Consider the following 14,508-nt stretch of genomic DNA (forward strand, 5'->3'; position numbering starts at 1 on the left):
AATGTATACATATGACTTGTGTTCATCTTTTGTTAATGGTGGATATTGAGTATTACAATTTTAATGTAGTTTTTTCCTTGCTTAAAACATGTATACATTTTTTTGGCACCCTCTATTTCCTGGCCAGTATGTTCCAGTAATGTACATTTTCAAATAATGTGTTCAAAGAGTAGGAAGCAGTAGAATTGTCTTCATGGCTTTTTAAACAGTATTTGAATGTTGTGTATTCTAAATAAGATGATTTTGTCTGCCGATCAACAATGAGTAATTGACATATTACACAGTCATCTCTCTACCCTTAGAGTAGCCACAACTTTAAAATCATTACAGATCTTTCCCAAATTGCTACTTTAATTTTCTTTTGAGGGAAGAATATTTTTACTAAGGTTTATCTAATATTTAGTATACCTTGTGTATTTTTAACTTAATTTTGTCATTCTCTGCACAACTTAGTCTCTTTAAAAATAGGTTCCCAGTATAGTTGCTCCCTTGTTTTACCATCTTGTCATGAGGTGCAACTTATAATGGAGATATATAGCTTGTTTTGTTTAGCATTCCTGATAACTCTCTGTGTTAGGAAATTAGATCCTGAACTGCTGATGTAGGTCTATTTTAAACAGTAGCAGAAAGCATGGATGGAAACAGGTGATCTCCTTCCCTCTATTCCCAAAAAGTAAAATTGAAGCAATTTTAAAATAGAAAGTCACTATAATATTTTCAAATCAAGTAGAGATTATTTATATGCCAGCATAGCGCAGCAAAAAGTCAAGTTTAAAATGAACAGATGTGTTTCGATTTTCCTTTGTCATCTGCTCAACCTAGCTTAATTACTCTTCACATGCCTTAAATGTAGTAGTGTATATAAATGTATGTTTTGGCTCATTTGTGGAGGTATAAGGGAGTTCTTTCCTACTTATTTGGTACTCTATTTTCAATAGTTCTGATTGTTTTCTTTTTTTTCATAATCGTAATAAGACAGGGAAAAATGCATTTTTTGTGGGAGATCTTGGAAAGATTGTGAAGAAACACAGTCAATGGCAGAACGTAGTGGCTCAAATAAAGCCATTCTACATGGTAAAATGCAACTCCACTCCAGCTGTACTTGAGATTTTGGCAGCTCTTGGAACTGGATTTGCTTGTTCCAGTAAAGTAAGTAATTTCTGTGTTTTTTTAAAACTATTTTGTCCTTAAACTCCAACGTTTTATAATTCAGTTTAACTTTGGTTACCCACAGCAATAGGAAAATTGCAAGGAACTTTTTTTGGATGGGTTTTTTTTGTTATTGTTGTTTTTTTTTTTTTTAACTCTTATTTTAATTGGCAGCCTAATGGAAATTTATAAACTTTTTTAAGTGTACCAAAGAAAGGAAAGGTTCAGTGATATGAAACTTTGAAAAGTTTTCTTTATCTTTAATCAAAAACCATTCTTAGGCTCGAGCTAGCTAGATCAAGTTACTTCTGATGACAAGCAAAATATCTAATCTATGAAATTTCTCTAATGGTAATAGACCCTTTTCAGATTTTTAACACAGTGGTGTGGTAAGTCTATGCTTAATACAGAATATGAACTGTGACATTATGTAACCCTAATTGAACCTCATATAGTTGAATTTTAACCAAAAAATAAAAAAAAAATGAGATAATCATTGAATGAATAGTAACCGTAATTTTGTCTTATTAGGTGACACTGTTTAAAATCTATTTTTTTACAGACTGAAATGGCTTTAGTGCAAGAATTGGGTGTATCTCCAGAAAACATTATTTATATAAGTCCTTGCAAGCAAGTGTCTCAGATAAAGTATGCAGCAAAAGTTGGAGTGAACATGATGACATGTGATAGTGAAGTAGAACTGAAGAAAATTGCACGTAATCATCCAAATGCCAAGTAAGTATAAAACTAAGTAACTGAGGAAATTATGTTACTTGCTCATGTCTTTAGCCTGGGGAAAGAAGGCATTTGTGTAGAGCAGTGGTGTGTATTATCATTTTATTTTAAAGTTTCTATGTGGAAAATACTACTAGCGTTTTACTGGCTGCGTACTTCTGACTCTTCATGTGGAGTTGAGATAGGGTAAGGGCAGTTTGGGGTATGAATTTATAATCTTTATTTCAAGGAAGAGAATGTGGTTGGTAATAATCAAATTAGGGCCACAGCTGTATTTTCAGAACCACATTAACCCTGCTAGTTACTTGTCATGTTGGGAATAGGATGTATTTGGTCAGCTTTTCTTCCTGGTTAACTTAGTGATTTGAGGCATTTCTTTAAGGCCCACACTTCTCTTTGAGCAGGAAGTGTAAATTTTTTTTTACTTATTCCTGTATGCATCCCAAGATTTTTTAAATAAAATTTTTTGCTTTTGAAAAGTAAACTTTAAAGTCAAAATTAATGTCATGAACTGGTATGTCAGGAGGACTGCAGAATATACTAAAGGTATATTGTATTAGCATGACATTGCTTACTTTGAATGAGTTATTGTATGTTACATATTCCTGAAAATTATGTTACATCCATGTTTTCCTTGTATATCTACAATTTTCTTAATTTCTTTAATAGTATTCTTAGAATGGTGTTCTGATAGAATTGACTGCCCTGAAAACTTTTTTTTTTTTTTTTTTTTTTGATAAAGGGCTTTTTGGGGAAATTCTAGGGAAATACAAGGTGTGATCAATAATAAATATGATGAATGTTTAAATTTTAAGAAATGTATTACAGGGGTGGCCAGGTGGCTCAGGTGGTTGGAGCGCAGTGCCCCTAACACCGAGGTCACTGGTTCGATTCCTACATGGTCCAAGTGAGCTGCGCCCTCTACAGCTAGATTGAGAACAATAGCTTGACTTGGAGTTTGTGGGGGGGAGGGGGGAAATGAGGAGGGATAAATAAAATAATAAAACAATGTATTACTATCAAAAGACACATTGCCATTAATCCCCCCTCAAAATACTCCCCTTGCTTCAAACACTATCGCATCGTTCTTGACACTTTCTGAAGCAGTTCTGGAAGTCCTTTTTCCTGAGTGTCTTTAGCTGCGCCGTCATGGTTGCCTCGATGTCCTGAATCAATTCAAAACGTTTGCCTTTCGTGGTCATTTTGACTTTGGGGAAGAGCCAGAAGTCGCATAGTGCCAAATTTGGTGAATAAGGTGGGTGAGGATGTACTGTAATGTTTTTATTTGACAGAAACTGCTGTACAGAAGCCATGTGTGACACGGAGCATTTTGTTGTGATCAAAATAATAGTGAATGCTGCTGCCGAGTGCCATCCAACAATAAGGCAGGGATCTTCAATACAGGAAGTGGTTCATCGAACCTTAGTAACATTGTGTGACAAGTTTCAATTTGTTTGCTGCAGTCAGTCGGGTGTGAGCTATGGTTGAGAGACTGTGTGTTTGAAAGGGTGCTGTAACTCATCATCATGACAACGCTCAGGGTCACACATAGCTTCTTGTATACAGCAATTCCTGTCAAAAACATTACGGTGTCTTTTACTGTAATAAATTTTTTTTAATTTGAACATTCATCATATTGTTTGATCACACCTCATACTTGTCTCAAAAAAAATCTTCCTCTTTGATCTTCTGAAGATAAGCCCTGATTTGGAGTGTTTGCTGTGTTGAATTGTAAACTGAATGGTACATTCTTGATAGAGTTGATTGTAACCATAGGTACATAATTTTGCTTTTATCAGACTTGCCCCCTCTGGTCATCAATCATTCATTAGGACTTCCTTGGGAAAGCTGTTTTACAAATAGCGTTTGTATATTTACAGTTTTTAGTGTTTTGTAATTACTTAATGATCTGACAATCTTGATCATTTTGTCTAAATTGTCATGGTTTGGAAGGAAATACCAAATAGGTTAAAATCAGTAGTCTAAAAGGCTGCTGTTTAAACATAAAATAACTCAGGGGTTCCCAATTTTTTTTTGTTAAATGTCTGATTAATAGGAGTATATAGAATAAGTGAGTAGAAGGTTAGCTAGCTAGAACAATTTGGGAAATTTCAAACATGTAAAGCCCTGATACTTTTTATTGAAAGACAATGATGGCATTGCTATTCAATTTAGTCTTTCTAGGTGGATTTATAGACTGATGGACTTCATTTGAAAGTAATGTCGTCTTTCATTACAGAGCTCTACCGACTCTTGCTGCTACAACAGTCTTAACTTCCTGCATTTTTCCATATTCCCATCCTTGTAAGCTTCATGCTTTAGGCCCTAATTGCTAGTTTTTTCTCTATACAGGATTGTTTTTCATTAGGTTCACTTGATTCATCCGTCGCTGGATTTGGGAGCACTGGCAACATAATCAACACACTTCCTACAATCTTCAGGCTTCACATGTGCTGATGATGATGTAAACCAACTCTGCCCCAATCATCTTCCCCTTCTCTTAGGGTCTTACTACATATTGCAACAGAAGATAATATTGGAGGCGAAGAGGGTAACATGAAGTTTGGCACTACCCTGAAGAACTGTAGGCATGTTTTGGAATGTGCAAAGGAACTTGATGTCCAAATTATTGGGGTTAAGTGAGTATTTAATCAAAAAGATTAAAAAGATTTAAGATACTGATTTAAGATTTCATTTGTATGAACTCTGATAAATTCAACTTTCAGTTTAACATATATATTTTTTTTTTCTTTACTTAGGAAAAATTAAATGTGCTTTGTCCTTCATACTATTTTATACTTGTACCTCCCCTCTCCCCATTAAAGAGATAAAATAGTAAATAAAAGTTTCGGTTAAGTTAGTCATTTAAATCACCTTTTAAATTTTACTAGAATTCTAATGAATGCCAAAATGGCATTCAACTTGTAATATAGGTATTATTTTTTTTCTTTTTCCCATCCTTAAGACTTTTATCATCTTTTAATGACAGGGGGGTGGAAGGGGCACTTGAATAAATCAGTACTTTACCGTTTTCAATTTTATGTGAGGAAACAGACCCAGAAAGATTTAATGATTTGATCATATCAGAAAGCCCCAAATTTTCTGAGTTGCCAGTCTATTGCTAGTCTCACTATAGTACAAGATCTTGCTTTTTAAAAAATTGTTCATAAGATGAATAAAGGATCATCACTAAAATCACCACTTTAAGTGACAGTGTTAACATGTATTTGAGAGTTTTCATATTTCAACTACATTCTATTTTTTTAAGTTAACAGGAAAATTCACTTTCAGGGTGTATACTATGAATTTTAAAGGACTTGTGTAACCACTGCCACAATCAGGCACAGAATTGTATTTCAATTAAATTTAAATATTCTATTCTGAATCTTTATCGCTTAAGTAATGTTAATAAGTATCAGTAATAGCTGAATTAATGTTCGTTTATTTTGCAATAAACATTTTTATATTTTGTGAGATAAAATCATACATTGAAAATAAAGGTTTTGTAATCCAGTTTTTTTTTCCTCCCTTCTTTCCAGCTACTCCCCTCACCCCCCATTCAAGTCTTTGTTTCCAGTTTAGTTGTGTAAGACACAACTAAATACCCATGCTGGTATTATGAGCCTTTTGCTCCCCCTGGCTGAGGCAGTCAGTCGGTTGGCCACTCATGGCGGCACATGGTAGCTCGTGGCAGCACTCAGCAGCCCACAGCAGCTCACAGCAACCTCCGGCTGCTCATGGTAGCGCAGCTCACTGGCGCATGTGGGAATCAAACTGGCAACCTTGGAGTTAGGAGCACGGCGCTCCAAACACTTGAGCCACCAGGTTGCCAGATATCTAGTTTTCTTGGTGCTTGTTACCATATATGCACAAAAGTATGCCTCACCCAAATCTGATAGCTATGAATCATGACTGATAGCTCATTGTTAAAAATTGTTTATAAAATTACAGTATTATCCAAACACTGGCTTTTCTAAAAAGCCCAGGTATTACCACTTGATAATTAGAGGCTAGTACTTCTCACACTAAATATGTGGTGTTAAGTTGAATACTTACTGTGCTAATATGATGAATGAGAATTTAAAAGAATTATAAAAAGGACCTCTAAAACTTGCTGCTGCCTTAAATTTATTACTCTTTCTTTCAGATTTCATATTTCAAGTGCTTGCAAAGAATCTCAAGTATATGTCCATGCTCTGTCTGATGCTCGATGTGTGTTTGACATGGCTGTAAGTTTTTTCCTTAAGTTATATTTAAAGCCAGGATGTTATTTAAGACTATGGTTCAGTGTTTTTCTACCTCTGAAGTATTCTCATTATACTAAGACATTATTTTTTATAATGTAAGCAGAGTTCCATACTGTCACATTTTTTAAGTAGGTGAAGGGATGAAAGAGTAATTTATTTATCAATAAGATAGTACAAACCACATCAGAAAGCTAATGTACATAACATTGAATTAATCTGCTTCTGTTAGAAACCAAAAACTTGGCTGTACTAAAGGTCAGAACATATTTACCTCCCTGGGAGGGTTTTTTCCAAATGTCCCTGTATCCATTACAATTTGGAAAAGCATTTAAAAATGTTTTTGTTTGTTTTTCCCCTCCATCTCTAGGAAGAATTTGGCTTCACAATGAACGTGTTAGACATTGGTGGAGGTTTCACAGGAACTGAGTTTCAATTGGAAGAGGTAAATTTTGTTCACTGGGTAGACGTACTGGAATAATCTCTTCTTTGCTACTTAAGTGGTAGATGCTTTAACTAGAGTTCTTACAGTGGCAGGGACTAAAAGCCTGTAACATTTGTTTAAAATTTTATTCTAAAAAAAATGAATAGGCAGTGAGTAGCTAACTTTGAAAATCCATTCAGTTTAAAAATATTTTGTACTCTGTAGCATAACTTTATCACAAAGTTTCTGTTCACCTGTGTTTATACTTTTATGGGGTGGTACTTCATGGCACAAATGAATTCATAACTTGAACATCTTTACGCCATGTTATTATCCAGATGTACTTCACTCCTTACCTTCCTGCTGTCGTCCTTCCCACATTCTATAATATCTAGAAACTGATGTGAAATTTTGCGCCTTTGTTGCTAGTGATAGAGACAGAAACATGACTTTAAATATTTAATCACCAGTAGGTATTTGCCTTTGGAGTTGTGATTTTTTTTTTTAACTAATGCCATTTTTAACTAATGCCATAGTTACAAAGTAAATTCTGATGACTTGCAAGTTTGCTTAATTGCTTTAAGATAACTGCTAAGTAGTAAACTTAATGGTCTGTAGTTTAAATTACCTAATCCAATATTGAAACCATAATGTGGGATTTAAAATCCATAGGTTAATCACATTATCAGCCCTTTGTTGGATGTCTACTTTCCTGAAGGATCTGGCATTAAGATAATTTCAGAACCTGGAAGTTATTACGTGTCTTCTGCATTTACACTTGCAGTTAATATAATTGCAAAGAAAGTTGTTGAAAATGATAAATTTTCCTCTGGAGGTAAGTTTATAGTTTTGTTTCTGTTAATAGATACCCAGTTAGTTTGAAGATGAATTATCAGATTCTAAAGTGTAAATAAGTGCTCGCTTCGGCAACACATATACTAAAGTGTAAATAATACTGTAGGACATTTTATGAATTACAAAGTTTTATAGGTGGTTTACAGGCAACTGGGGAGCTTTTCAAAATGCCCAAGCCAGGGTCCCACTACATAAGACTTCCTGAATCCAGCTCTTTTGGTGCTGATGCTTAGATAATGCATGTTTTAGATACATTTCCCCCGGGTGATTGATTTTCGTTTCTGTGTCTCGTTTCTGTTAAGAACCAATGTTTTATTGTGATATCTCTGTCATGTTCCTTTTAGTCAGACGAGTCACAGGGAGAATCCACCCCATACTTTCTTACATAACAAGGGCCACAGAATCCTTTTCATCTGTCTTTAGTCAAACCAACAAAAATTCACTAGACAGTGTACAAGTTAAAACGTTTTTTAAAATGTAGGAAGTACTGTTCTACATTAAGGAGACATTGTTTCCTGTATTTTTTCCCTTAAATGAGCAAGAGTGTTTTTTTTTTTTTCACTTTTCAGGTTTTTAATTTCTTAAACATACCTGTATATCAAAAGACGTGAGTGCAGTATACCATGGAGTGCATTCTGTTTTTCTGCAGAAAAACCATTTTAACTAGACTGTTTTAGGTTTAAGACATCACAGCAGACTATCTGAAACACTTTGTTTCATGTTTATTTTTTGGTAGTGTACTGTGAATATACAGTTTATCCATTCTCTTGCTGATGAATCATTTCCAGTTTGGAACTGTTATGAATAAAACTATTAATATTGTTAATACAAGTCTTGTGGACACCTCATTTCTTTTGGTGAAATAACTAACAATAGAATTGCTATATCGTAGAACAGATGTTTTCAAAGTTTTCAAAAGTTTTTTTCAAAGTTTTCAAAGGGGTTGTTAACCATTTTACCCTCGCACTGGCAGTGTATATGTGTAGGTTCTAATTGTTCCCCACCTTCATTGATTTTATGTTGTCAGTCTTTTATTCATTCAGTAGGTGGTGATAGTGGTGGTAGTTCATTGTAGTTTTAATTTGCATTTATTTAGTGACTAATAAAGAGCACCTTTTTCATGTGTTCATTGGTTATCTTCCTTTGAAGTGTGTTCAGCTTTTTAGGCTAACAGTTTTGTTTAAGGTATGTCAGTGTAATCAGCTTTTTTAAGTTAAACATTTTGAGATGTGAAAACTATATTAGTCCGATAAATATTCAATGTATTTGATATGCTTTACATAATAACTGTATTAGACATTTTACTGTAAAGCACCCTTCATTTTTCCCACTTATTTCAGTAGAAAAAACCGGAAGTGATGAACCAGTCTTTGTGTATTATATGAATGATGGTGTTTATGGTTCTTTTGCAAGTAAACTGTCTGAGGACTTAAATGCCATTCCAGAGGTTCACAAGGTAAGTTATTTGATATTACAAACAGTGTCAAAATTGCTCTTTTGGCAGTTTATAAACAGCTTTTATTTTTAAGGTGCACCCCAATTTTTGGAGAAATACTTTAGGATGGGGGAATATTGCCCTTTTTTGAGGATTTGCATTCCTCTGGCTTTAGTCTGAACCCTTTAGTCTGTTACCTTAGATGGAGTTAAGGAGCAGTTGCCTTAGATGGAGTTAAAAAGGAGCACCACTGCCTCTGGCTCTAGAGCTGCCTTCCTTGGGCACATTGGATCTGAGATAATGAAAAATGCTCTTATCCACCCTCAAATTCAGTACCTGCATGAGTCAACAACTTAATCTTTGAAAGGCTTTTCCTTTCTTACAGAAATACAAGGAAGATGAGCCTCTGTTTACAAGCAGCCTTTGGGGTCCATCCTGTGATGAGCTTGATCAAATTGTGGAAAACTGTCTTCTTCCTGAGCTGAATGTGGGAGATTGGCTTATCTTTGATAACATGGGAGCAGATTCTTTCCATGAACCATCTGCTTTTAATGATTTTCAGAGGCCAGCTATTTACTACATGATGTCATTCAATGATTGGTAAGGTATTGTTTTATTTTAAAGCAGATTGGATATTTCAAATGATAGAATGTTGGCTAATTATAATTTTGTAATGATTGCATAACTTACTAGTAATAGAGAAATGTTCATCTTTTAAGGGTTTTCATGGTCTGTTTGTTGTGTGGTCGTGTGGTCTTGTGCTTAAATTGGAATTATGTTTACTTTTTCTTTTTGTCTAGGTATGAGATGCAAGATGCTGGAATTACTTCAGACACAATGATGAAGAACTTCTTCTTTGTGCCTTCTTGCATTCAGCTGAGCCAAGGAGAAAGCTTTTCCACTGAAGCTTAAGCAGGCATTAACGCTTCTTTAGATCTGAAGTTGCAGGTTAAGCTTGTCTGGTCTACATTCCAGTGTGGAAAAAATTCGAACAATCTTATTCTGTCAATTCTCTGAAACAAACTATTAGTAATAGCTATTTGGGACCAGACAAAATCAGCTTTCATCTATAATTCATTGGGGGTAATTGGGAGATTTAGATAATGTATCAAGATTTAAACTTAATAGGTTGTCCCGCCCCTTAAGCGTTTAAAATAAAATATGCAACAAAATGGATGACTTAGTGGAGATGGAAGCCCATTAATTGGGTTCCCCATTAAATCGTTTACATACAAGTACACAGTTTTTATACTAAGGATTCATGTTTGAAAGTCTTGTAAAATTAATGTCTTTCACCCAGATATATCAAATGTCAGTGGAAGACCAGTGTGACTTCATTAGATACGTTTAGTGTATTTAGAATGTGTAAATTTGTGCTTTGAACTGTAGTTTAATAAATGTAAAATTGCATCATAGTATTTGTTGTATTTGACCTAATGTAACCCTTGTATGATTGCAATAAAATTTTGTGTAGATTTTACTGTTTTTTCAGGCTAAAACTGGGAAAGGGGCTAGCTAGCAAAGGTAGTTTTGAAATAGATGTGTATATGGACTGTTTTGAAAGTTATTTTCCTTTATAGCCCATTTAAGTTTAGTTGGCTTAGTACATTTTTCAGTTATTTAATTAGTAATTTAAATAAAATGTTTGGTAAATCATTGTGATGTTCCGATGCATCATGGAGAGTTGATGTGCAGTAAGCATGATGTTTAACAATTTTAACACCAAAAATGTTAATCCTGCATAAACCAATTGTAATGATAGGTGTTTTTGTATAGATAAGAATGCATAGAGTACCTTAGTAAATCTTTGAATCACAAATCTTTCGGCTGAAATGGAAGATTTTATTAAATACTTTGAATAAGCCTGGAGGGAGGGAAATAAAATTGCAGAAAACTGTAGCGCACTAAAACTTAACAGAAGGGCTACATCTATATCCAGAAACCTGATGCTCTTTTGCACAGAATATTTAAATTCAGAGTTGTGAGGGAGGAGTGGGGGTGAAACACACCTATTTTCAATTATACAATTGCAATGATTTCAAACTTTAGGGGTTTGTTTTGTTATTTAGCTGCTTGCTTAGTTACTTATTATTTCCCATTTGTTGAGCTTAGTAACTACTTTTTAATTCTTTTCATACTGAAATTTTATGGTGATTGGGGGAAAGGGAATTAGCGTCACTAACCTGACAGTTGTTGCCAGGAATTTGCATTGTTCACTGCTAGTATATTAGTAATCCTAGATCTCAGAATCACAATAGTAATAAAATTAATAACAGGGGTCATTTTTTCCTAACTTACTCTATGTTCAGATGTTGAATTTCTGTCTCCCAAGAGGAAATGTGACTTCACTTTGGTGCCAATGGACAGAAAATTCTACCTGTGCTACATAGGGGAAGTTTGGAATGCACTTAATAGCTGGTTTTTACACCTTGATTTCAAGGTGGGAAGAAATTGATCATGAATCTCAATAAATTTCAGTCTCTTAAACCAGTAGGTGCTTAATATTTTTGATTTGATTAATGCCCATTGGAATTTCATGGGATCTACTGATAAAAAAAATTTATAGGACCCCAGTCCATTGTCATCTTATACCTTGAACTTTCCCAAGGTATATAATAGGGGTTTTATGCAAAATTCCAAGCTACCATGTAATTTTTTTAACTAATGAGGAAGGATTGTTCCCAACCTTCTTTACATGTTGTGTTTTGTGGTCCAGAAATGCCAGATCTTTTAAAAGATGGTACAATTTTGAGTCCTTGGCTTGACTATACAATTTTGAGCTTCATGGCATGTCAGTTTTGCCATATTCAAGGAGAGCTGTTCTATGTATAACAGCTCAGAATTATGAAATCACATGTGAATGATATGGTAACTTTAAGAAATGTCTGTATTGTATTTGAAGACTGTTTGCCATAAATCTGATGTTTGAACTTACATATTTCAAATTGGTATGCTAAAAAATACTGAATTAATGTAACAATCTTTTTAATTTACAATATTGTAATCTCAGTTCAGAATTTATCTGAAAATATAAAACCCAAATGATTTCTATATAGTAAATTGAACTGTAAAGGTAACTTGTGATTCTGAATACACAGATAAAATGTTTTTATTCCTCATGTTTTATTTTGATGGCTTCTATTGCGAAAAAGTTGAAATTTTATGTATCAGCTTTGTGTATATTAGCTTGCAAGTATTCTTGCAGAATACTATAGCTTTATTACAGAGCAAATTGAATCTGGTAAAATAATGCTGGGCATTACATACGGAACAATGAAGGTTCTGAATATGTGAACTCTAAAGTGTTTGTAGGGCCACATTTTCTAGACACATTAATTCACCAGCCTCTCAACAACTTTAGATTAAATGAAACTTGGATTAAATGAAATGATCTATATAAATTTAAATATTCCAGGTAAATGTGGGCACTGATCCCATTCAGTACAAATATTGGGTTGAAAAAGGCACACTGCAAATCTCTTCTGTCATTTGTTTAGGGGAGTTACTGTATTTTCTCATGGTAGTGTTAGCAACTTGACCAACATAATCAAGAATGCTTGTTTAATTGGCTTCAAATTTGAAATCAGAAAAAAGTCTTACATATATACAAGTTGTGAATCCTACAAAAACATTTTTAATTCCTTTCTTACCCATCCTGAAGGCAGAATAGAAATACAGTATAAAGTATTCTCAAGTGCAGACTTTCATAATGCGAATAAACCTGGTCTAGGAGTGAGAAACAAAAACTAGTTTGGTCTTTACTGACCTTTGCTGGAGGCTGATCTCTATTAAAGTAATAAGCCACTATCTCTAAGGTGGCTGTATTTTGATAGTGAAAGTTACACCTATGATTTCTGAAGCCTTTTTCCTGCTGAGAGGAATCAAATTCGAATCATGGAGAGTATGGGTTGGACAGTTTTCTAGTTCTTTGTGTTGCTAATTTTGGGCAGAGAGAATATAGAAATAGTAAAGAGCTTTATGTTTTATGTTTGGGCAAGTTCAAGCTAACCTGAAAAGTAGCAGTTTCTACTCTTAAGTGTACAAAGGAATTGTTTTTCATTTGCTTACTACAGATTGTGGGTACTGCATGTATCTCAGTCATAGTATGTGTCTTTCCCTGAAGGAAGTATAGATAGGGGAACAAAAAAACCACTCCAGGTTGAAGGCACTCTGACCCGATGTTACACAGTTGGATTTGGATTTTATCAGAAACAAATTAGGCTAAAATTCCTTTGATCTACCCAACATACTCATTTTGTGCGTTGTCTTGGCCTTCAGCTTCAAAAGCATTTCCATTCAAATCCTGCTGTGCCTGTCAACACTCTGCAATTCATGACTTAGAAGACTGGCAGTGGATCAGTTACGGGAAATTGGAAGTTAATCTGCAATTGACAGGTAAAGTGATTATGCATTGGCAATACAAAAAAGGGTTGCATTAAAGTCCAAAAGGTGATCTTGCAGTAAACTAGTAGGATCTTAACTCTGTTAAATGTAGTCCCAAGTAACAGTTACAGCTTTTCCTAAAGGTGCCAGACTCCAGGGTGTGCCTGTGCCTACAGCTTTGTCACCACTCAGTTTTTAGAAGCAGTATGCAGAGAAAGGGACACTTGGCTAACGTTTAGGAATTTTAGTTCTGTTTCATTGATTTCCTCCATCTTTTATATTCGGTTTCTCTAATTGCTCTTGGAGATTTTCTCAGCTCCATATTCCAAGTATATTTTTTCACTTCAACTTTTATTTTCTAAGCTAAGCGTGTAATATCTCTTAGATATTAGTATTTTTAACATTTCCCCCTCCCCAATTCTAGACAGCCTGTTTTCTCCAAGATTACTTTTGTTTTTTGAATTGGTCTGTACCGTGTTTCCCCAAAAATAAGACCTGGTCTTTATTAATTTCTGGTCCAAAAGACACAGGGCTTATTTTCAGGGAATGTCTTTTTTCGTGTACAGCAATTTACAATTATTCGATTACAGTCATGTCATCTTCTGGAACATCGTCATAATGTACTAAATGCATCCGTCTGGCTGACAATCTTAACAAGGCTTATTTTCGGGGAAACATGGTATCTTTCAGGATTAGAGATATCCCACAGGTATAAAAGCTGTCAGTGCAGTTTGTCAGCTGAAACAATGTGGTTGTCCTGGTGGATTAGGGGAGCCTCACGTCATTTATTTTGAAGTCTGCCTATTTCATGTCTTCTGCCTGAAGAGTGAGTGATGGGCCACTTGCCAGTGTCCTAGAAGTCAGTGGGGTAAGAAGGTGTCCATTCCAGAGGCCCATTTACCCTATAGAGAACAAATAGCCAGTCTTGCTGAATGAGAGGCCTCTTGGCCAGCAGTGCAGTGAGCAAAAAAGATCTGGGATATGAATCCTTAGACTTTCAGGAGATCTTAATTTGCCTAAGGCCAGGACTGTGGCCATTTCCTGCACCTTTTAGAATGTGAGCTCTTAATTTTCCCCACTGCTTGTGATTCTGTTTCCTCCAACTTCTAAGTAATTTACTAATCTGTCCATTTTCCATCTTACATTTTTTCATCTCTCCTGATCTCTAGTGAGTTTTCGCTCTTGTAAATTTCCTTTTGATTCACGAAGAGTAGATGTGTTTCCAATCCACCATTGTTACTGTACCTCATATATGCCACATTCATAAACACTGGTGTCAAATT

General features: G+C 34.8%; 1 protein-coding gene across 3 annotated transcripts in view; it reads left to right on the forward strand.

Annotated features, from left to right (window-relative positions):
• The window catches only part of AZIN1 (antizyme inhibitor 1), a 31,083-nt gene extending 19,122 nt beyond the window's left edge, over positions 1–11,961 (forward strand). For 2 of the 3 annotated variants that reach the window (XM_081070857.1, XM_081070856.1), the window contains 9 exons: positions 976–1,149; positions 1,712–1,884; positions 4,389–4,523; positions 6,032–6,113; positions 6,499–6,573; positions 7,225–7,387; positions 8,748–8,863; positions 9,228–9,442; positions 9,643–11,961. In XM_081070857.1, coding sequence (XP_080926983.1) covers positions 976–1,149; positions 1,712–1,884; positions 4,389–4,523; positions 6,032–6,113; positions 6,499–6,573; positions 7,225–7,387; positions 8,748–8,863; positions 9,228–9,442; positions 9,643–9,754 — 1,245 coding nt within the window. In that variant the 3' untranslated portion in view covers positions 9,755–11,961. The remainder of the gene's footprint in view (positions 1–975; positions 1,150–1,711; positions 1,885–4,388; positions 4,524–6,031; positions 6,114–6,498; positions 6,574–7,224; positions 7,388–8,747; positions 8,864–9,227; positions 9,443–9,642) is intronic. The other variant, XM_081070858.1, reaches the window with a different exon arrangement.
• The last annotated feature ends 2,547 nt before the right edge of the window (positions 11,962–14,508 follow it).

This window comes from Rhinolophus hipposideros, assembly GCF_964194185.1.
Source record: "Rhinolophus hipposideros genome assembly, chromosome: 13".
Classification (NCBI taxonomy): Eukaryota; Metazoa; Chordata; class Mammalia; order Chiroptera; family Rhinolophidae; genus Rhinolophus; species Rhinolophus hipposideros.